At 42.8% G+C, this 22872-nt stretch overlaps 1 protein-coding gene across 1 annotated transcript; it reads left to right on the top strand.

Moving 5' to 3' along the window:
* Window positions 1-15256: 15256 nt before the first annotated feature.
* LOC140263946 (uncharacterized) lies at window positions 15257-22628 on the top strand. The gene is made up of 2 exons (XM_072359303.1): window positions 15257-17519; window positions 20502-22628. The coding sequence occupies exons 1-2, from the start codon at window positions 15378-15380 to the stop codon at window positions 22227-22229; spliced, it is 3870 nt and encodes a 1289-aa protein (XP_072215404.1). The 5' UTR covers window positions 15257-15377; the 3' UTR covers window positions 22230-22628.
* Window positions 22629-22872: the final 244 nt, after the last annotated feature.

Below are 22872 nucleotides of genomic sequence, written 5' to 3'. Positions count from 1 at the left end.
GATCTATCAGCTCAGAGAGAAAAGAACAAGGCCATATTATCTTCTAAAACCATTAAGGAAAGCAACGGTCTCTTTATTTGCCTGTACTGAGGCAAACACTTCTCTTTATTTAACATAGATCTAGTCTTACAGCCCTATTAAGAATGTCTTCCTGTGGAACACTACATGCCATTCAGGAGAACAGAGCTACTTAAAAGTTTAACAAAAAGCTTGTTCATGGATTCTTTCTTTGACTGAAAACTCCCTGCTGGGGGGCAAGAAGGTCTGAGGGGTGGGTAATGCTCTCAGTGCAAAAGAAAATGTTAAACATGTTAAAGCAAGAGACAGACAAGTTTCCAATTTGTCTCACAGAATTCTCAAAATGTCATCTATTTAACCTCCAAAATATTTGCATGGATTTTCCTTTTCTTGAACGATTAAAGCAGGGTGGCATGAACTGACTGAACACAACCAACAACACATACTACCGCAGTTTCCTCCAGATGGAGGTCTTGTTACACCTCTAAGTAACCCAGCTAAACCTCACTTGGCAGAAAATTAATCCACCAAAATCCATCAAAAATGTTCTGCTCAAAGTGTTGCTTGGCTGGATGCTCAGAAAGATCTAAGTCTGTACAGGTTACACTGAAGCTGGGAGGGAAAAGGGAAGCCTGATTCTCTTCTTTTTCTAGGACCAGGCAGTTACTGAGGCTGCCTGTCTGGTAGAACTGCACTGTCCCCGTGTGGATACAGATGTAAGTAGTTTTGTACACTGCATTACTTACTTCTCACTGCCCATAGGAACATGTTTGCCAGCACTGCATATCTCCATACTACTATCACTGAATCCACACAAGATACTGGACAGAAGTAAAATGCACTAACCAGGTATGTATAATTACAAACATGTAATCCCTGTGTGTTTAAGCCCTTACTTGCTGAGATTAACAACTTGCAAAGTGTTTATTATCATTACACACTCAGTCCTAAATCTGTCACTGAAAAAGAACACTGAAACTCCTTTGAAGACTGCCTTAAGGCCTTCTGGGGGACTTTCTACACTTACTACCTGGTAGCCTCAGCAGTGAGAAAACTAAACTGTATGCATGCAGGAGGAGTAGTGAAACCTCTAAGGAAAACCTACACACACGCATGATGGCATTTGGAGGAATGATTCATTGTGCCTTCCCTTCTGGTGAGGGTGCTACCCTTCTTTTACCTGCTTATTATTTCCATTCCTTTGTTCAAAAAAGTATCAGACTTTGGCTAGATACTTGGAGAAACAAGAACTCACTATTGAGTTTTAGCAAGATACTTGTTCTTGGAGCACAAAAACATGCCTTTTGATTTTGAAAAAATCAAAAACTCCTTGCTACATTGCATTTAGAAAAGCATGCATTTCTTCTCTGAAGAAAGCACATGGAACAGTCATGCTCAGCAGAGGTGGTGACAAGACAGACAGCTCTGTTCTGGTTCAACACAATCTGCCATGAGGTGCTATTTTCATTTCCGTATCTGGAATATTAAAGAGGAAGGAGAGAGAAATGTGTGTTTCTTGTGGCTTTGTTACTTCAAATACCCCCACGCTATGTCGTCTCAAGATTTGCTTGTTTCTAGCATGCTGACATTTCACAACCTACAGTGAACAGGAAATCACCAAGAATTATGTTGTTTACTTTTAGATGTGAAACACACGTTGCTCATAATTGAATGTGGGCATCATAAGAACATCTGGCAGTTAAAAAGCTAAATGGCGTTGTATGAAAATTATCCTTGACCTTTTTAATCTTGGCTGTATGCTACCACTTGCATACAGAAAATCTAACTTTGTGCTCCCAGCATTTAGCCAGAGTGTATAATAAGTGGAGGAGGAGGAGGAGCTGAGAGAATCACATATCCCAGCATTTTCATGGCAGGATTTCTATCCCAGCCTCCTGAGATAAAATACTGTTCAAAAGAGATGGATTTGGAGGTGCACAAAACACCTGAAACTGAAAAATTAGCAGAGTGATTAGCAGAGTGTGTAAATCATTAAAAGGCTTATTCCCTCATTGAAAAGACTCTGTGTTAATTTTGTTGTTAAGTGGATGCCTGTTAGTTATAAAACTGTTATTAATATCATAATGGTCCATTTCCTCTGGAGCGCAGCTGAAGAAGGAACAACATACAGCTTTGACCTTCTGCTGGGGAGGATGTGGCTGCTTTGTATCTTTCCTCTTTGTGATGAAAAAATCCACATCTGAGAAGGCATTCTGGAGGTTTGAATTGCATCCAGATTATTCCTAGTTGGGGTCTGATCTCTCTTGCCTTCATAATATGTGGGACTTCAGTCATTCTCTAGAATGAAACTCCTGATGCTCACAGTCAAGAGCCTACACATCTACAAACTGAATTAAATCTAGACTCAACAGTAGATCCACAAAACTATTAAAAGACCAGAAAGCACCAGCATCCCAAATTGTCATCTGTTTGGGTTTTTTTGGCCAATAAGCCTGGAGCTGGGACACCTAACCTTGTTTACTCTGATTTTCTACTCAAGAAAATGATCAACCCTATTGAATAAAACACATGGTCCAAGTTCCCACTTCAAGTAGAACAAGGGTTTGAATGCAGGTTGTGTGCAGTCTGAGAGCATCACATAACTAAAGACCAATCTTCACCCGTTTTCTTGGCTGCAGTGTTCTCGGATAACACAGGTGCTGCGTAGGAACTCAGGCCCATGGTTCCAGGTGCCTGAGAATTCTCACTAAAACCTAGTGCTGCTGTATTTTGACTCAATCTGTTCTTAGCAAAGGTGCACAGACTGCCCAGCTAGGCTGAGTCTACAATGAAGAACATGCGCAGGCATTAGCAAAATTGAACTGTATGTCAGGATTGCAAACCAACCAACTCCTGATCAAATTTTTCAATTTATTTTCCAAATTAGACTAAGAAAATGGTAAAACCATCACTAAAAAATTCTGTTCCTATGGCAGTTTGAGTCTACAAATATGTAGTTATATCCTCAGCTATGAAGAATGAGCATTCAAGAGTCACAGTGTTTCTGGAGAAAGCTGCATTCTTTTCATCTGAGTTTGAACAGGTTGCTATCTGGTACATGCTAACAAATTATTACATGGATTGTAAATAGAAATGGAAATTGTGAACTAACACAAAGATTTTTGGTCAGATTTAAAACAAGATATTCCTAAACTGCAGAAAATATTTAATCACACAATCTCTGAAGGGAAATATGTGATTTTAGACAAAGATTATAAGAAGCTAAGACTCTGGCCAAATTCAACCAGAAACAGAGAAGATCAAGGTGGTGAGGGAGAGGAAACACCTGTGAGGTGGCACTACCAGACAAGAGTGTGGGCCATCCCGGTCTCAGACTGTAAGGCATACTTCAGGTGCTGCACAGATCTTGCTATGTCAACAACATGGTGAAGAGTTACTCTTCTCTGTAGTTTAAAAACTACAGAAAAGGTTTCTAACACATCAGTGATCGTTTTCCTTATTCCCTTTGTGTTACCACCAATTCAATCAGAGTAAATTTCTGACCAAGGGTAAGACAGCATGATGCTGATTCAGAAGATTTTTAGTGGTTTAGTACACCAGCCTTTGCTTGCAACTTTGGATGTGATCCCAGGTGACTTCCTTAAACCTTCCTTTTCTACAGCTCCGTTCTGATAAACTTTGACAATGATGGGTAATCATTCTCCATCATTTTCCAATAGCACATATATAGCTGGATGAGTACTCAAATACTTACACAATTGATGTTGTTGGGGAACTTAAATAAACTGAGGAGAAAGAGAAGATCCCTCCCTCCCATCCTTGAAATAATGGATGCCCCTGCAGGATTATGGAAAGCACTGGTAGAAAAAGAATTACATGCAACTGAGGACAACTTGCTGTTGATTAAACTATTTTTAATTGATGTGATGGTGGAAATATTAGAGTATTAATCAGGGATCCAGACTAAATTTGGTCATGTGCTGAAGAGGAAGATACATCTCACAAGAATCTAAAATATTAGACTGCCTCTATACACAGATGTTTCAACATTGGTTTGTTTCTTAAATGAAAAATAATAAGAATTCACTAAAACAATGTGTTTAAATGAGTTTAGAAAAGAAAACAAAAATCTAACTATATTTTGTAACACAGAAAATACTTTTATATAGGTCTGCTGCATCACTGCATTCTCTGGGAACTTAGACTTCACGGTTGAAGAGCTTCAAGAGAAACAAGTGTAGGAGTAATTAAAGAAAAATATTTTTGAAATACTTGCTAGGAAGCTTGATTCAAAAAAAAATCAAAAAAAAAAAAAATCAAATTGGAAAGTGTCCAAAATAAATTACCTAGAACTGTAGACTGGAGCCAACAAGAGAGTGCAGCAGGGGCTTAGTGAGCTTACAAGCTCAAATCTGAAGTCATGCAATCTCTGCAACGCGGTTATAAACACTGCCTCAGCTCCTCTACCAGCCTTCACCTCATCCTTTGCTTTTTTAGTCATATGAAAAATATTTAGAAAATGTCACTGAAGGATTTTTATCTGTCCATCTACACTTCTCCTATCAAGTCACCCTGGAAACCTTTGTCCTGGCAAGATATGGGTTCTGTGGCAGTTTTCTTCTCTTCTTTACAACTGACTTTTGCTGATGATTTAAGATCAAGTGGGGAAAAAAAAATAAAAATGCTACACGCTGCTGATATAAGGAGAGGAAATAAAAATAAGAACAAAACAGGCAAGGGACCACTTTAGTTATAAAAGTATACAGGCTGAAGCAGCCAGGAGAATAAATGAGCAGACAGGACACAGAATGGGAAGGTTAAGGCAAAATAATGAAACCACATGAGACAGATATTTGAGAATTTTGGAGCCTGTTTTCAAAAAATATATATATAAAAGAATAAAGCTCCTAGCAAGGACACCATGAGCCATTAATTTCTTTCTGAGAGGCTTTGTGTTGAAATGTCACCTCTATTTTGCCTTTAAATTTAGCCTTCATGCTGTTTCTGGAGCATTCAATGATAATTAAAATTTAAAGGACATGACAGAAGAACATAGGCAGAAAAAGGAGGGCAAGTTTTGAATGCAAATTTTTAATCCCTCTCAGAAGATTTTCAATAACCTTCAATACCATCTCAACCCAGTCTGCTACCCTTGCATCAATATCAAGGAGAGATCATCATGTTTGCTTCAGATCTAATTCTGAATCACCGGAGAAGAATTTTAAAGGGTGTTCCTTTTGAAATGTACATTAACATTTTGTAAAATAGAAACTCCTAAATACAGCCCCAGTAAATCTCTTAATCTCTCTAGTAGCTAGTCACATAAATACTATTAATTTTTTTATTTTTTTTGGCTGTATCTTGGAGCTCCAATATCAAACAAGACAAAACATAGTTGCTGGTAGACAAATAGCCAGACAACAGCCTCTTTTCCTTCAAACTTAGCTATAGGCATTGTAGGCACAGATCAATATGTTTCTTTCAAATTTTCCAGGAATCTGGAAGATAAGGTTTAATATTTTTAGGAGGCCCTGACATTTTTCAGTGCATCCCCTCCAGAGCCAGGGTCTAGCTGCCTAGAGCATCCAGCAGGTCAGATCTTCGTCCCTCAGCTAAAATATGCAGCACTATTTTTGAGCTGCTCTAAATTATTTTCCTGTGGTTCAGAACAATTCAGCTGGTTCTTGCTCACAAGGATGTGCCAGTCCACAGGAGGATAAAGCTTACTGTTTTGTATGGTAAGGCTGTGAGAAGAGCTAGCTATTCTGGATGGACCTGCAAGATGAGCTTCTCTCCTGTCACTGTCTTTCCCTGTTTAACCATAGCCGATCTTCCCTGTTTCTTTCTTCTGTATTTTCCATGTGCTGTTGAATTAATTTCAGCATTCAGTTGTCATGTCTCTGCATTTCTGTTTTGGTTCCTACCAGAAGTAGAAAGGCCAAAATGCCATGAGAAATATTACTCTCACTACATTTCAAGCATTGCTAAAACAAAACTGTATTTATGTTTTGGAAAATACTCACCCTCCTAACAGCTCTAGTCTAATTTTGGGGGCCTAAGTTCTGTGAATCATTGATGTTTTTGTCCATTTTCTTCTTTTAATATTGGCGTACAGCAAAAATCCCTTTTGCTGCATGCCAAAATTTATCTAATAATTACGAGTACAAAGTGGGGTAAAACTGAATGAGATTGACCAAGTTTTCTACTGGTTTCAAAAAACGTCTTAAGGCAAGACAGCTGCAGAAACAGTGCAAAATCAGGGTCTGTTCCTACCTACTTAATGCCATATGCCCTGTTAAATTCTTGAGGTCTAAATCTAAAATCGAAGTTATGTTATACTTGCAAATACTTTTACAAAATAGTTTTATAAAGAGGCTTTTATACTTGTAATATTACATAAAAGTAAGGTGAAGGAAGTGTGGGAGACTGTCACTGGGAAAAGAGAAAACAAGGGTTCCACTCACAGCGCTGCTTCTGACCCCCAGCCAATCTGACCATATCATTTTAAAAGTTGCACAAGGCACAATCAAATAGCAATATGTTATTCATTATCTATGACCTCCTGTCATGTTCTCTAGAATCGCCCTTAATGGAAAATTTTCGGTAAATGAGCAATTTAACTTTCTAAAGCTGTTTACTTTCTTTATACTCCCTTAAATGAAGCACGTTGTTTCAGGCACACTGGTTGAAAGTCTGGATCTGTTTATTAGACTGAAATTAGACATTTCATGTCTCCACATACACAATGCTTTCATGATTTGGCAATGACTTTAAGTGAATAGGAAGGGGTTTCCTAACCACAAAAATGTACAAGTAGTTACTTTAATCTTCTATAAAGTCAGAAGCAGTTGGTGTGTTGTAAGAAAAGCCACTGCTGGCAGATGAACAGTTGTTTAGTTTCCTCGTCTATAGGAATTATTAAACATTATTCACACATAATGTGACTGTGTCTAAAAGCCCAAAAAATAATAATTGAAAATCTTTCCAAAACCTCACAGTTACTCAGTTTTGAAGCCTGCAAGTTTTTGTGAGAGAATAATCTTCATCAACATATAGGTGGGGTGTCACCTGTACCAGGAAGGTGACATGTGGGCAAGCTCAGCGCCTCCCAGATGCCTCATCTGGGCAGGGAGGAGCAGCTGAGGCTGTGTGGAGGAGATTTCCTGGGAGGAAACTGGGCCCAGATGAGTGGTACAGAAGAAACCAGGAGCCCTTTGAACAATGAGATAACAGCACAGATAATGGCTGTGCAGACAGGCCACCCACTAGTCCCTGGGTATGCTTCAGCAGCAGCCTGAAACTGAGCTAAAGAAAGGAGGAGTTGGAGGAGGTTCTTCCCCATCTCTCATGACTGCTGTTCAGGGCTGCCCAGGAGGCAGAAAAGGGTGGAAATCTTGGTCAAGTCTTAAGTCTGATGGCAGGAGCTGGGACACCTCCAAGGATAGGATGAGGAAATGGGAAGGCATTCAATATGTAGCCTTAAATAGAAATTGCTGCTTATGTTTTATTTTATCTGTTTTTACTCCTGTACTTAATGCCTGACTTTCAATCTCACTAAAAAACAACAACAACAACAACAAAATCTTGCTCATTTTGGGTTTAGAGAACTCTCTTGGTACCGCAAAGGAATCAAGATAAAACAGGCTGTCTCCATCCTCATGGAGCTACACAAAGGAGATGTTTTGAAGGAGGCTGAGTGCCAGTGGATGTGACCTACCAGCCTGCCATAGGCCTCCATGACACAGTCCATGCACTTTGAGAGGCGGAATTCAGATACCAGATCTGCTTGGCCAACAGGGTCAGTTGTTCCTGCAATGAGCAAACAGCTGAGAGAGAGCTTGGATCCTACAGAGAGCCCCAGCACCACAGGTTCCTTCATTTCTTCTCGTCAAAGAGAAGTAAAGCCCTGTGGATTTATCCCTGAGAATGCATCAGGAAACCTGAATCCACGCATTTCTCCCTCACACAAGGTTCTCCAGACACACTGTCTACAGAACTGGGTTTTGAAGAGGGGAAGACTTACAATTGGAGGCCAGGTTGGGAAATCTAAGTTAAGAGTGACTTTCCACACAAACTAGAAGTTGCCACAAAAGAAGTGAAGCATGCTTGAACTTGCAATGATAACTCTCAGCGCCACTAATCCTTTCTGAAATCTGCATGAAGACCTTACTCCATGTAAACATAGCATCTCTCTGTGTGCTCCAGCCTAAAGCAAAGATAATTATTTCTACTGAGCAAATCTTTATCTGGGGTATTAGTCCTAATGCTCTCCCAGCAATCTGTAAAGGCTAAATTAATTAATTAAATTTAAAAAGCAAACAAAGATAGTAAAGCTGTTGAGGTTCTGTTGTCTTTCACTAAATACTAGGCTCAGATAAGATCTTCCAGGCTAAGCCAAAAGTATGAAGAATTCAGTGTGAAAGAGGCTTTCCTTTAGGCTACATTCAAATACGCCATGCATTTTTTTTAAGTGGTCATGAGAAGTAAGTTCAGGTCTGTAGGTGCTAATTGATCACAGAATCACAGAATTGTAGGGGTTGGAAGGGACCTCTATGAATCCAATCCCCTGCCAAAGCAGGCTCCCTACACCACGTTGCACAGGCAAAATTTAAATTGAACCTGTAGTATCAGGATATAAAGGTGATAATCCTGTGGGTTCTGCTGGATTTGCTTATAAAGATGTGCAATTCCACTTCCCTGTTATTTTTCCCAACTATTCTGCAGTGCTTGAATTCTATCTGAATTTGATGTCTCTTGGCTGTGCACACAGAGAATCCTATTTTTGCTGGAATTCTGGTTTACATAAACTACTACTAGGTGCATAGCAAAACCACGGAGCACCTAAGGTGTTGTAAACTTGGAGAGGCACCTATGAACAGATCTGAGCAGCTTGCTGGTGGACCACTGACTCAGGGAGGAGATGGACCTGATTTCTCAGCTCAAGAAGGAAGGCTCAAGTTTTCTTCTGACTGCATGGAAACTGTTATATTAATCACTGTAATCTACTAAAAATAAATAAACCAATATTTTGGTAAAGGTAGGAAATATGATGGCAGAACAGCTATTTTTCCTAATCTTCATGTACATGTATCTCAGGTGTTAGCTCAAGTTGAGCAAAAGACATACAATAGCCCATGTGTTAATACAACCTGCACATAGTGTTCAGCAAAGAGAGACATTGCCGAATCGAAACAAGCCTGTCTGAGGGCCACCTACCCTGCAAGGAGAGGCTGTCCACTGTGAAGGGGGTAATGCCTCAGACCTTGTGACCCTACTGTTGTCACAACCTAATGATAGGTGTCGAGATAATGGATCCAAAGCATTCTCAGAGGTGTCCTCAGTGGGAAGATAATCAGCAACAGAACAAGTTAGCACAGAAGAAATTCCAACTTGTAATAAGGAAAAAATCAAATGCACCCTAAAGTTGGTCATTTACTGAAACAAAAACATTTGAAATTCTCCATCTGCAGAGATACTCAAAACCCATCTAAATATGAACAACCTGCTCCAGATGGGCTTGCGTTGAGAAGGATATTGGATTAGAAGGCTCCAGAGGTCTCTTCTCACCTGTGTGACCATTATCTGATTCTGCAGTTCTGAGCAAAACTGCCATTCTCAATAAAATAATTCAATCACCTATCATTCATATCACTGCTGCTATCTAGACTACTTTTCATTATCTTGTGTTTTATCAGCCTCTCATGTACTTAGAATAAGAATAATGAGGCGTTATTTCCAGTTATTCTGCACTTTCTAAGATTTTAAGTTACATCCCCTATGATACTGTGAAATGCTGTTCATCCCAGTACTTTCTTCATCTTTTCAGAAAGAAGAATCTCTGGATTCTTCTGTATTCAAGTCCGTCAGACAGACTCCTGGTTGTAAGGTGCAATTAAAATCATCATGTTTGCACACACCAGTAAAGAAACAGAAAATCAGTCTCCGAGAATAGCAAGGGTCCTATGTGTTGATTTAGTTTACATAGTTTTGTATGCCATGGAGTTGGAATTTTTGTTTTGTTTTCTTCATGTATCTAAGTCTGTTTATCTGTTTCCATTTTATATTTGATGGATTTTATGTGACACTGGTGTGTTCCATAAAGGAAGGCATCTAATCTTCTCCTCTCTCTGCTACAGCTATGCAGTGAATAAACTGTATCTGAAAACCGTGCCTCCCCATACACAAGAGAACTCAAGACCCACAGTCATTTCTATTAACTCAGATTCAAAAAATGGTGACTTACTTGATCTCTCTGGATTTTCTGTCCTACTTTCTTCATCCCTCTCTCAATCTTCATGAAGGGTAGTATAGCTAAGCACAAGTATAGGCAAGCAAAATCAGTCTTATTGATTTGAGACCTATAGAGTTTACTTGCTTTTCCCCAAATACTCTGGAACAACAAAAACTTCCTACTTCCTAACCACTACACTTAATTTCTGTATCTTTGAATTGGTTATTTTGCTCCAACAGTAATACTGGGAATAAATAAATAAATAAATAAATAAATTGTGACAGCATAAAACAAGAAACTTTGTTTTCTTCTTCTCTAATCTCCATGCCTTCCATCTCTTCCAAAATCTCCTTCATCAACAATTTCTAGCCATATTCCACCTAATAGATTTGCCTGCTGATTAAAGTGGAATTCACTAATCTGTTACGTAGTAGGTAATTGTTAAAACAATTTGTCCAAATTCATCAGTGGTGTAACATCATTGATTTCAGTTGAGTCTCACTAGGAATTAATGTGGGCTATTAATTTCACAGAAAGCTTTTTGTGTGCAAGTAGTTTTGTTGCATAATTTCCAGGAGTGTTGACTACTTCAGCTTCTAGCACAGATATTAGCTGTTGTGGGGAACTCCCCACTGTCTTGTCATAAGAAGATTCAGTTACCACCAGATGAAAGCTGTTAAAAGTCAGTTTTTGTTCAGTGAGTTTATTTCCTTTTCCTCCTCACTATGTTTAACATCCATACTAAATTTTCATAGAAAACAATGTCACTATGTGGTGTGCAAGACTTCTAAAAATCTGTGCTATAATTAATGGCCCAATATCCAGGAAGGAGACACTTGCCTATGTTCTGAACCTAAGCCCTCTCTAATAACAGATCATTAAACCCTTTTTAATAAGCTGCTGATGTGTGAGTCATAAAATCTGACTCCAAATCTAGAGCAACTTTGTTTTCTATGGCATCTTTTATCACAAAACACGGTGAGTTTCTCACATAAGTGAACATTTGATCATTTATTTTAAATAAAATGTAATGTGAATGACACAATGAATTCCATGCTCATGAGATGTGCTTTTTTTTTTACACAGATTTTGAGCTGTGCCCATTAGTTTTCATAATTTTCAGGAACTGGAACATTTTTAATGGTCAGTCTTGGATACTGCTTCTGTAGAAAGCAGAAAAGAAAATAAAGAATGACAGAAAGGCAAGCATACAGATAGGAGATAGGTCAAGTTTCTGTCATCTGGCATGTGTAAAAGATGGATTACAGAACATTCATACTAGATGTGTATTTTTGTGGAGATAACTATTAGTTTTGACCAAATATATGACACCTCAGTACTAGGTTTTAATTAAAATACACTGCTTAGGTGCACCGTCATTTCTCCATTAGGTATTATTTTAAAAAAGATTGGAAGGATCATAAAGATCATCTTGTTTCAACCCGCCCTAGCAGGGGCACTTCCTGCTCTATCAGGTTGTTCAAAACCCTATCCAGACTGGCCTTCAATCCCTTCATAAATGAGGCATCTACAGTTTCTCAAGGCAACCTATTCCAGTGCATCATTGCCCTCTGAGTAAAACATTTCTTCATAGTGTCCAATCTAAAACTTCCCATTTTTACTTTTAAACCATTACCTCTTGTACTGTGACTACACACTGATATAGAGTCTCAACTCAACTTTCTTGTAGAATCATTTTAAGTACTGGAAAGTCTGCAATGAGGTCTTTCCAGAGACTTCTCTTCTCCAGGCTGAACAGGCCCAGTTCACTCAGCCTTTCTTTGTAGGAGAGTTGCTCCTGTCCTCTGATTATCTTTGTGGTTCTCCTCTGGATCTACTCCAACAACTCCATATCTTTCTAATGTTTGGGAGCCCCAGAGCTGAATGCAGTACAGACTCAAAAGAGTCTCACAAGGGGGAGTGTAAAGGGGGAGAATCACTTCTCTTTACCTGCTGTCCATATTTATTTTGATACAGCCCAGGATGCAGTTGATTTTGTAAGCTGCAAGCACATATCACTGGCTCTTGTTAAGATTCGCGTCAGCCAGCACCCCTGAGTTGTTCTTTGGAGGGCTGCTCTGAAGTCATTCTCCACCCAGACTGGGATTGTCCTAGCCAGGTACCAGATCTTGCATCTAGCCTTGCTGAAATTTATGAGGTTCACACATACCCACTTCTCAAGTCGGTCAAGGTCCTTTTGGTTGCCATCTCCTTCCATCTAGTGTGGCAGACAAATCAGGCATCTTCACATCCTCCACGAACTTGCTGAGAGTGCACTCAGTCAGTCCCACTGTCCATGTTGCTGACAAAGACGTTTGTCTAGCTGTTTGATCAATGCCATGCTGGCATTTTTTATACACTTAACCTGTGGGGATGTATCACTCCTGAGGTTGGAGGAGTTAAATCTTTAATATTAGCTAGATTTCTTGGGCCTCTTTTACTCCCAAGGCTTTGTCCTAAGGTACTCTACTAAGCAGATCCCTGAAGAGGCCAAAGTCTGCTCTCCTGAAGACCAGAGTAGTGAGCTTGTAGTGTACTCACTTTTGCTGCACTAATCTTGAACTCTACCATTTCATGGTCACTGAAGCCAAAGCTGCCTATGATCTTTACATTCCCTACAGACACTTGCTCACTGCAGCATAGCACCCTTTCTGCTTGGCTTGCTGTAGCAGACTCTAACTACAATGTCACCTGTCCCTGCCCTCCCTTTAAACCTCACCCATAAACTCAGCTAGTAGCTCATCTATCCTCAGGTGGAGCCCCATGCACTCCAGCCAGTTACTGACATGGAGGACAACCTCACCTCTCCAGCCTGTTCTTCTTAAAGCTCCTGTGTTCTTCCATTCCAACACTTCAGTCCTGAGTGCCATCCCACCATGACTCCACGATTCCACTAAGATCATAGCCCTGCAGGCTTGCACATTAGTCTAACTCCTTGTTTATTTCCCAAGCTATATGTGTTTGCCAAGAGATTTTTTAAGTTGAGACCCCACTGAAGTTGACTTACTGGTTGAAACAGCTGTAAATCCTTGTACTGCTCTCTAGGTGCCCTTCTGCAGGCCTGCATTCCTTCTCTGAGCATCTCTCACTTGCACTGACATCAAAATGGTAGGACATGTGCTACTCTGTGAAGATTTAGCAAAAATAAATTTTTGAGTTCTCTGGATTCTGTGTGCATTTGTCACACTGATCCAATCAGGCACAGAATATTCAGAAATGGGTAGATGCAATTGATAAGCTGTCATTTTGGAATAAAAGCTGTTAAAAAAAATTGACTTCTGAATGACTGGTCTGAGTGCCCAAAGTATAAGGTTATGTTTTCATCCCAGTGTGCCTAGCTTTAGACAAAGAATACAATGAACCAAGTTGTTCAGGACTTTAGTCTATAAATAACACAAGGGCAAGCTTTCTCAGCAAAATGTGGTTGACCTGACTATGAAGACTACCCTTTGCTATATATATATCTGAAGAATGAGTGTTTTTAAAAGATCAGAAAAAGAATAAAAATAATCTAAGTACCTCCAGTTTTGGAGTGCAGGTCTGAAATGCAGTGCTTACTGAATCCAGGAACAACCTATTGAGTCTCTACAAAACCTCTGTTGTTTTATCTTCAGAGAGGACAGCAGATTGCATGGTCAGCAAAAAGACTTGCGTAAGCACTGGCCTTGTTGTTAATATCATCTGTGCTGGATAAGATGAGGAAACCATAACTTAAAAGGGAGATGGAGGTTCTCCAACCACTTTGAAAGACCATCAGCTGAGTACAGGCATATTTTATTCTTGGAAACAGGCCTGCAAACCTAAGGGTAATCCTAGATCATCAACGAGATTGGAATTCTTAGTTTTTTAGCTGGTGACTTGAGTCATCCCACATAAAAGTTGGTCTTCCTCCTGTTTATAAGTTTCCTTCATGAAAGGCTGCAATGAGGTCTCCCCAGAGCCTTTTCTTCTCCATTCTGAACAAGCCCAGCTTTCTCAGCCTTTCTTTGTAGGTGACATGCTCCAATCCTCTGATTATCTTTGTGGCCCTCTTGTGGACTTGCTCCAACAACTCTGTGTCTTCCTTATGCTGGAGTTGTCAGACCTGGACACAGTACTCCAGATATGGCCTCACAAAGGCAGAGCAGAAGGGGACAATCACCACTCTCCCCCTGCTGGCTTTCCCTCTCGTGATACAGCTCAGGATACTGTTGACTTTCCAAGCTTCAAGTGCACACTACTGGCTCACATCAAGCTTCTCATCCACTAGAACTCCCAAGTCCTTCTCCAAAAGGCTGCTCTCAATGAGTTCTTCTCTCATCCTTTATACATATCTGGGATTGTCCCAACCTATATGCAACAACTTGCACTTGGCCTTGTTGAACCTCATTAAGGTTCACAAGGGCCCACTTTTCAAGCCTGTCCAGGTTCCTCTGGATGGCACCCCTTCCTTCAGTTGTATCTACTGCACTATTCAGCTGTACACTTTCTGAGGGTGCACTTAATTACACTATCCAGGTTATTAATAAAGATGTAGAAAAGTATTAGTCCCAGGGCAGACCAGGAAAAAACATTGCTTATCGCAGGCTTTCACCCAGACGCAGTGCCACAGAAAATGATCTGGCTGAGGCTACTACAACCAAATCCTTATCCACTGAATAGTCCACCCTTCAAGTCCACATCTTTTCAGTTTAAAGATAAGAATGCAGTGCAGAACCATATCAAAGGCCTTGTAGAAGTCCAGATAAATAATGTTAGTCAGTATTGTTTTGTCTAGTGATGCCATCATAGGAGGTCACTAGATTGGTTAGGCGTAATCTGCCCTTGGTGAAGTGTTGTATTAGGCATCAGCGAGATCTCGTGCTGTAACGCGATAGGTCTTCCCATGCTCAGTAATGCATATGTATTAGATGAAATAGGAGCCCTATATAAGGGACTCACGAGGTTAATTAAACGCCATTTTACCACCCACCACATTGGTGTAAGCAGTGCGTAACTTGGCCACGGGGCCGTCGGAAGCACATTACAAAGGACGTGATTCTTTAAGGTTACTTGATAAAGGTAACATTTGGTGCCCTCTCTGAGGCACGTCCTGGGGGTAGTGTGCGACGGCTAACTGCGTGGCGGACGCAAGTCCTACGGTTAGATCCCGTAGAAGCGCCTCGGTGGGCGGAAATTGAAGCAGCTGATGACCTGCGGTTCGGTCGTAAGAAAACGAGGACCGTGGAAGACTGCGGGACTACAGGTCTCGAGTATATACAAAGGGTGCAAGGACGTACGGTGTCGCGCACCAGAAAAAACAATGGATTCCGTCATTAAGGTAGTATCACGAGTTTGTAAAACTCACTGCGTTAGAAATGTTCCTTCTAAGAAGGATATAGCTGCCGTCATCTCCTGTTTGGAGGTGGCGCAGATTTTACCCTCCCCTAGTAATCTGCTCGATTCGGAGCGGTGGGATTCTTTCACCGCTGCCATGCTCCATAGAGCAATGCACGAGTATAAAGCGGAGGAGTTAAAAACCTGGGGTTTGGTCCTGGGTGCTCTTAAAGCCGCTAAGGAGGAGAAACAAGTCCAGGCCATCGCGACTGGGGTTTTTGGTCTGGATACTGGGACGTCCGGGGTCCCGGGGGGTGCGGAGGAATCGCTTTCTGGCGGCGACTCTGCACCCAAAATGGCGCCGGCCACGCCGGCCGTTTTCACAATGGCCATGGCCGCGCCCGAAACAACTCCGGAAGAGAAGGCGGAAGTTGTGTCATCTGGGGAGGCGCCACCATATTATCCCCGCCTATACCCCTCTTTGCAAAGCTTTTACTCGCCTGAGGGGGATGGAATTTGTCCGAGGGAGGGAGAGTCGTGTGGGGAGGCGCGCCGTGGAGGCGTTGAGCCACCCCCAGACCCACCTCCGGAGGAGGGATCTCGTCCCGAGAAGGGTGAGAAAAAAGCGGAGGAAAGAAAATTGCCTATCCCCACCCCGTTTGTCTTATCTCCCGAGGAGGGGGAGGAGAGAGGGGTGGAGAGAAAGGAATTGCCTGCCCCCACCCTGCCGGTCCCGTTTCCCCAGAAGGGGGAGGAGAGAGGGACGGAAAGAAAGGAAATGCCTACCCCTGCCCTGTCGGTCCCGCCTCCCCAGAAGGGGGAGGAAAAAGAGGAGGAACGAAAGGTTCCGCCTACCCCCACCCAATTGGTCGCGTCTCCCCGGAGGAGGGAGGAGCGAGAGGATTCTCGCAAGCCCACCGATTGGTCGGTTATCCGTGAATCAATGAGAGGGTTGGGGCTTAAGGAACGGGACTGGGCGGTGTTTCCGATAGTCGTCCAGAAGAAAGGACCAGTTTGGGTGCCTTTGGAAGCGAAAGCAGTGACTCGGTTTATAGAGGCAATTGAGAAAAAGGGCTTGAGGTCCCCGATGACTATGAGTACCTTTGAGGCTCTTATGGCCCCGGGTCCCCTACTGCCATATGATATTGAAAGCCTTATGAGAGTTGTCCTTGAACCAGTACAGTTTACTGTGTGGAAGGAGGAGTGGACGGTACAACTTAAGGCTGTTGTAGCACAGACTGCTTGTGATCCGAACCACCCAGCGAATGGGAAGGAGGGAGATCCGAAAACTAGTTTAATGAGGCTTTTAGGAACGGATGCAGATCTGGCTGGATCTGCAGAGAAGCAGCTTAGGCTCCTCCGTCCGGGAGAATTACTTGCCTCCACGGGGGCGGCTTCTACTGCTTTTAGAAACTTTGTAAGAAAAGCAGAACCTGTTTCCCCGTGGTCAGAGATAAAGCAGGGTCCCTCAGAAACATTCTCTGAATTTGCCAATCGATTGATACAGGCAGTAGAAGGATCAGAACTACCTAAGGAAGCATTATCTTCCGTTATAAAAGATTGTCTTAAGCAAAAGTCTCATCAGAATATTAGAGATATCATTCGGGCGGCTCCTGATGATCTGGAGACTCCGGGTGAAATTATTAAGTATGTGCTGGACAAACAACAAGCAACACCATTGCCCAGTGATGGCCTGACAAAGGCATGGCTTTCGGTTATGACCGCACAAAATAATCAATCTAAGAACCCCTGCTTTAAATGTGGCCAGATAGGTCATTACAAGAACCAGTGTACAGCTCCAGAGAGACGGTATAAGGTTAGAGAAAAATGCCAAGCCTGCGGGAAGCTGGGTCATGAAGCCCGATTCTGCCGAAGATTTACTCTCATGCCGCAGGGAAACGAAATTGGGAAGGCACCTTGGGCCCAGGGTCCTTCCCACGATCAAGAAGTTGGGCCAGTCACCCCGTCGAACTCAGGCAGGGGGAGAGACCAAATCTCTCGCCCACGGTGGCGTTAACTATGGATCTTAGCCAACGCCCCCTAATCGATATAATCTTGACTTATATGGGATATTTGCAATATGACAAGATCCCTCGCTCCATCCTTACCACTGCCTTGCTTGATTCAGGGGCAGATGTTACGGTGGTAGCAAAAAAGGACTGGCCACCAGATTGGCCTGTGCTTAACTCAGCGACAACCATCTCTGGGGTTGGGGGTACAATGTCAACTGGCGAGTCAGCGGAATTGGTAGAGATCACTGTTATCAATAGGGATGGCTCCTTGGACAAGCCTGTCATTATGGAGCTTCTGATTGGGTCTGTTCCAGGCACAATTTTGGGCCGGGACTTCCTTGATGCCTTAGGGGTCCGCATGACAAATTTATAGAGAGGGCCACTGTCTACCTATTGGCAATGAATCATGCCATTCCTTTGCGCTGGAAGCAGGATGCTCGTCCTGTGTGGGTAGATCAGTGGCCCCTTCCTTATAAAAAATTAACAGCGCTCAAGCAGTTGGTTTCACGAGAACTTCTTTTGGGCCATTTGGAGCCCTCTCTTAGTTCTTGGAACACTCCTGTTTTTGTTATTCGAAAATCCTCAGGGTCATTTCGGCTCCTACATGACCTTCGCATGGTTAATGCACAGCTTATCCTCTTTGGTCCGGTGCAGCAGGGCAGTCCTCTATTATCAGCTGTACCAGAAGGTTGGCCTTTGGTGGTTATTGATCTTAAGGATTGCTTCTTTTCCATTCCTTTGGCTGCCCAGGATCGAGAGGCCTTTGCTTTCACTGTACCCACCCTTAATAATCAAGAGCCTGCTGAGAGGTATCACTGGAAGGTGCTCCCTCAGGGTATGGCATGTTCTCCCACAATCTGCCAACTTGTTGTGGGCAAGGTGATTGAACCAGTCCGAATATTGTTACCTGATTGTCGAATTGCTCACTATATGGATGACCTGTTGCTTGCAGCTCCTAGTGAGGTTCAATTGCATGACCTGGAAAGGCGGATGGTTGAGGCTCTCACTACAGCGGGCTTTACTATTTCCCAAGAGAAGATTCAAAGGGGGCCAGGGATTGAATTTTTGGGATACCGTTTTGGACCCACAATGGTAGCACCCCAAGGCTTGGATATTAAACCCCACATTAGGACTTTGTGGGATGTCCAGAAGCTAGTGGGGGCTATTCAGTGGGTGCGCAATGCCCTCGGTCTACCTCCACGAATTATGAAACCATTTTATGACCAGTTGAAGGGATCGGATCCCAGAGAGGAGAGAGCATGGACACAGGAGATGGACTCGGCCTGGCGGGAAATCCTGCAGGCTTGCTCCTCAAATGCTCTTGCTCGATGGAATCCTGATTTACCCTTGGAGGGGGCAGTTACCAAATGCCAAGATGGGGCGGTAGGGATTCTCGGACAAACTTTGGGTTCCCGGCCACGTCCGCTCTGGTGGTTATTCTCTGTACAGCCAGTGAGAGCATTCACCTCCTGGCTTGAGCAGCTATCCACTTTGCTTCAAAAAATCAGGCTCGCTGCTGTGAGAGCCTTGGGAAAAGAACCAGATGTTTTATACATGCCAAGTGCTTTTAGAAATGTTAACCCTCTACCTGATGCCATTCTACTTGCTTTGCAAGGTTTTGGGGGTAAAATCTTCTACTCGGATTCATTGCCGATATTTGATCTTGCAAAACCCCTTCAAATTTCATTAAAACTCAGGGTATTTGACACCCCGATGGAGGGACCAACTGTATTTACAGATGCCTCTTCTGCCACTGGTCAGGGAGCAGTGGTCTGGCAGAATTCATCCAATAAATGGGAGCACAAGATGATCACAGACAAAACAGTCAGTGTTCAGGTGCTTGAAGCCAGGGCTGTAGCAATAGCCTTACGATTGTGGCCAGAAATTCCGTGTAATGTGGTCACTGATTCAGCCTTTGTGGCAAAATTGTTGCTTCGCATGGGCAATGAGGGTGTGCCTAGCACTGAAATCGCTTTCCTGCTGGAAGAGGCTCTGGCCTCCCGATCTGCATCTGTGGCTATTCTTCATGTCCGCAGTCATTCGGAGGTACCGGGGTTTTTTACAACTGGAAATGCAGTGGCTGACCGGGTAGCAGGTGGACAGGTGTTCACCCTTCAGAAAGCACGTGATTTACATTCTACCCTGCACATTGGAGCACGAGCCTTGTCACGAACGTGCTCCATTCCTTTGTCTGCAGCTCGAGATGTGGTTCAAACTTGCCCGCATTGTAATTCAGCATCTGTGTTAGGGGCGGGAGTTAACCCTCGGGGGCTTTCTCCTCTAGACATTTGGCAGACTGACTTTACTGTAGAACAACGTATGGCTCCAAAGCAATGGTTGGCGGTCACGATCGACACGTCATCAACAATCATCATAGCCACACAACATGCACGTGCTAACTCTCCTGCAGCTCAGCAACACTGGGCCACTGCCATTGCGGTCCTTGGTTTGCCGCAGCATATCAAGACTGATAATGGTTCGTGCTTCATCTCACGATCCACCCAGGAATGGCTCGAGCGTTGGGGAATATCACATTCGACAGGAATCCCTGGGAATTCCCAGGGGCAAGCAATTGTCGAAAGGGCCAACCGTGTCTTGAAAGATAAGATACGTGTCCTTGGGGAGGGGGATGGTCACAGAGGCCGGATCCCAATTGCCCAGCAGGCAGAAGTATTGGCACGAGCACTTTATGCAGTCAACCATTTTGAGCGAGGAGATAATAAACGTACCCCGATGCAAAAGCATTGGCAACCAAGAATCATCGAGGAGGGGCCACCGGTAAAGATAAAAAAGGATGATGGTACCTGGGAATCAGGGTGGTCTGTGTTAGTATGGGGCAGAGGTTATGCTGCAGTAAAAGACAGAGAATCGGGAAGAGTTTTATGGGTCCCGTCAAGAAAGATAAAGCCTGATACGGCAATCGCCAATAAGGGTGATCTAGGAGAAACAGAGAACTAATCGAAAGCTGAGTACTTTCCTTTCAGGCATGGTTGATGGGAACCCGCCAGCCGCAACCGCGAAGTGACTCTTCAGGAAAGAAGGAAGGAACAGATAAAGAACCACTGCTTGTACCTACGAGAAGGACATTTGTTGTATCGCTTGTTGTGTGTTTTTATGTATTTGTGTTTGTTACAGGGGGAGAGGGTGCTCATCTCATGTCACAACCAGAAAATATTTGGGTCACATGGTCTAATCGAACTGGGCAGAAAGATTTCTGCCTGAGTTTACAGTCAGCCTCATCACCGTTTAGTACATGCCTTATTGGTGTACCCAGGTGGGACCCAGAGGAGTTTAACGGATATGTGCGAAAGAACAAATGCGAGAAAGATGCAGTGAGCACAGTTTTCTTTATGAAGGCGTTTGAGTCTAACTTCACTCATTGGGCCAGAATGTCTGCATGCCTTATTAGATCTTTGAATACCTCCCTACCATGGGATCCACCAGAGTTGCAGCTGCTTGGATCCCAATCAGTCGGTAATGTAACATGGAATAAGAAAACTCAGAAGTGGGAACGTCCAGTTAGATGTCTATATTTTTCGGGTTTTAAGACACCGGGTCAATTGTCTAATCATAAGGTATGGCAGGGCCTGCTTGGGAATAGGACACCATTACAGAGAAGAATTGGATCCGAAACTTTCACTTTAGTTAACCCCATTCGATATGACACATATAGGTTGTCAGGGGCATATTGTGGTTTTTCTGCTGAAAGGGTGGAGGGATTCTCTCGCCCTTGTTCCGGGGATGGCTCCGAGAATGCATTTGCAGACCATTGCATAAAGGAGGGTGGGAATTGGCTCTCTTACAATCAGAAGCATGTGGTACGTCATCCTAACGGGTCCAACTATAATATCTCATGCTATTGGGGTCCTGACAATCTAGCATGCTCTGGTTGTTGTGCTCGGAAGGAACCTTTGACTGGGGAAGGATTATGGAGCAATGGTACAGCCAAAGCTCTTCCTAAGGGTATATTCTTGATATGTGGGGATAGAGCTTGGCAAGGGATACCAAAGAATCCAGTTGGGGGTCCGTGTTATTTGGGAAAATTGACACTGTTGGCTCCCAATCATTCTGCGGTGATTAATGTTATGAAAAGCATGGTTCGAGTGCAACGCCAGAAACGATCAATAAAAAATCTGGATCGGGATTGTGGGGATGAGGTTCAGTTGTGGGGTCCCACAGCCAGAATCTTTGCGTCAATCTTAGCCCCAGGAGTAGCTGCAGCCCAGGCGCTGAGAGAAATTGAGAGATTGGCTTGTTGGTCTGCGAAAGAAGCTAATGTCACCACAATGGTCTTGTCGGAACTCCTGATGGACATTAATAACATCAGACATGCTGTTCTCCAGAACAGAGCTGCGATAGACTTTCTGCTACTGGCCCAAGGGCACGGATGCAAGGACTTTGAAGGGATGTGCTGCTTCAATCTGAGCGACCACAGTGATTCAATTCATAAGAAGTTGGAGTGGATGCAAGAGCATACCAAGAAAATTGCAATTGATGATGCATTCGGCAGCTGGCTGGATGGACTATTTGGTAATATTGGCCCATGGCTTAAACAGTTTCTTAAAGTATTAATTATAGGGATTTTAGTTTTCTTAGCTTTAATGATTTGCCTACCTTGTGTGTTTCAATGTATCCAGGGTTGTTTACAGCGTATGATAGAAAGAATATTTAATGACAAAATGGAGTGCCAACGGATATATGATAAGCTTTAAGAAGAAGAAGGAACTGTATAAACCCAAGATGCCTTGGATATAATAATTAGAAAACCACTAATATTATTAGACATTGCACTACCTACCTCTGCATGAATTGTAGCTTGTCTACCTCACTTTTTAGATAACTTATATATTTTAGATTTATATGGAGACTAACATTTTTATATATTAGGTTTAGGACTAGCGTTCGCGTTGTAACGGGACATGACTTTATTGAGCATGGGGAGGGGGAAATGTTGTATTAGGCATCAGCGAGATCTCGTGCTGTAACGCGATAGGTCTTCCCATGCTCAGTAATGCATATGTATTAGATGAAATAGGAGCCCTATATAAGGGACTCACGAGGTTAATTAAACGCCATTTTACCACCCACCACATTGGTGTAAGCAGTGCGTAACTTGGCCACGGGGCCGTCGGAAGCACATTACAAAGGACGTGATTCTTTAAGGTTACTTGATAAAGGTAACAGTGAAGCTGTACTGGCTATCTCAAACCACCTCCTCACCTTGCATGTGCCTTTACAGTTTTCATGAGGATTTGTTCCCCATTAATTAGGTGGGTGATCCCACAGAAGACAGTGTCTTCACCAAGAGGGCTATGAGAAGCAAGGATAGATGAGTAAAAACAAATGGAGCCACAT

This window comes from Excalfactoria chinensis, chromosome Z, assembly GCF_039878825.1.
Source record: "Excalfactoria chinensis isolate bCotChi1 chromosome Z, bCotChi1.hap2, whole genome shotgun sequence".
Lineage (NCBI taxonomy): Eukaryota > Metazoa > Chordata > Aves > Galliformes > Phasianidae > Excalfactoria > Excalfactoria chinensis.
Note: the sequence above shows the minus strand (reverse complement) of the source record. Positions and strands in the feature narration are given on the sequence as shown.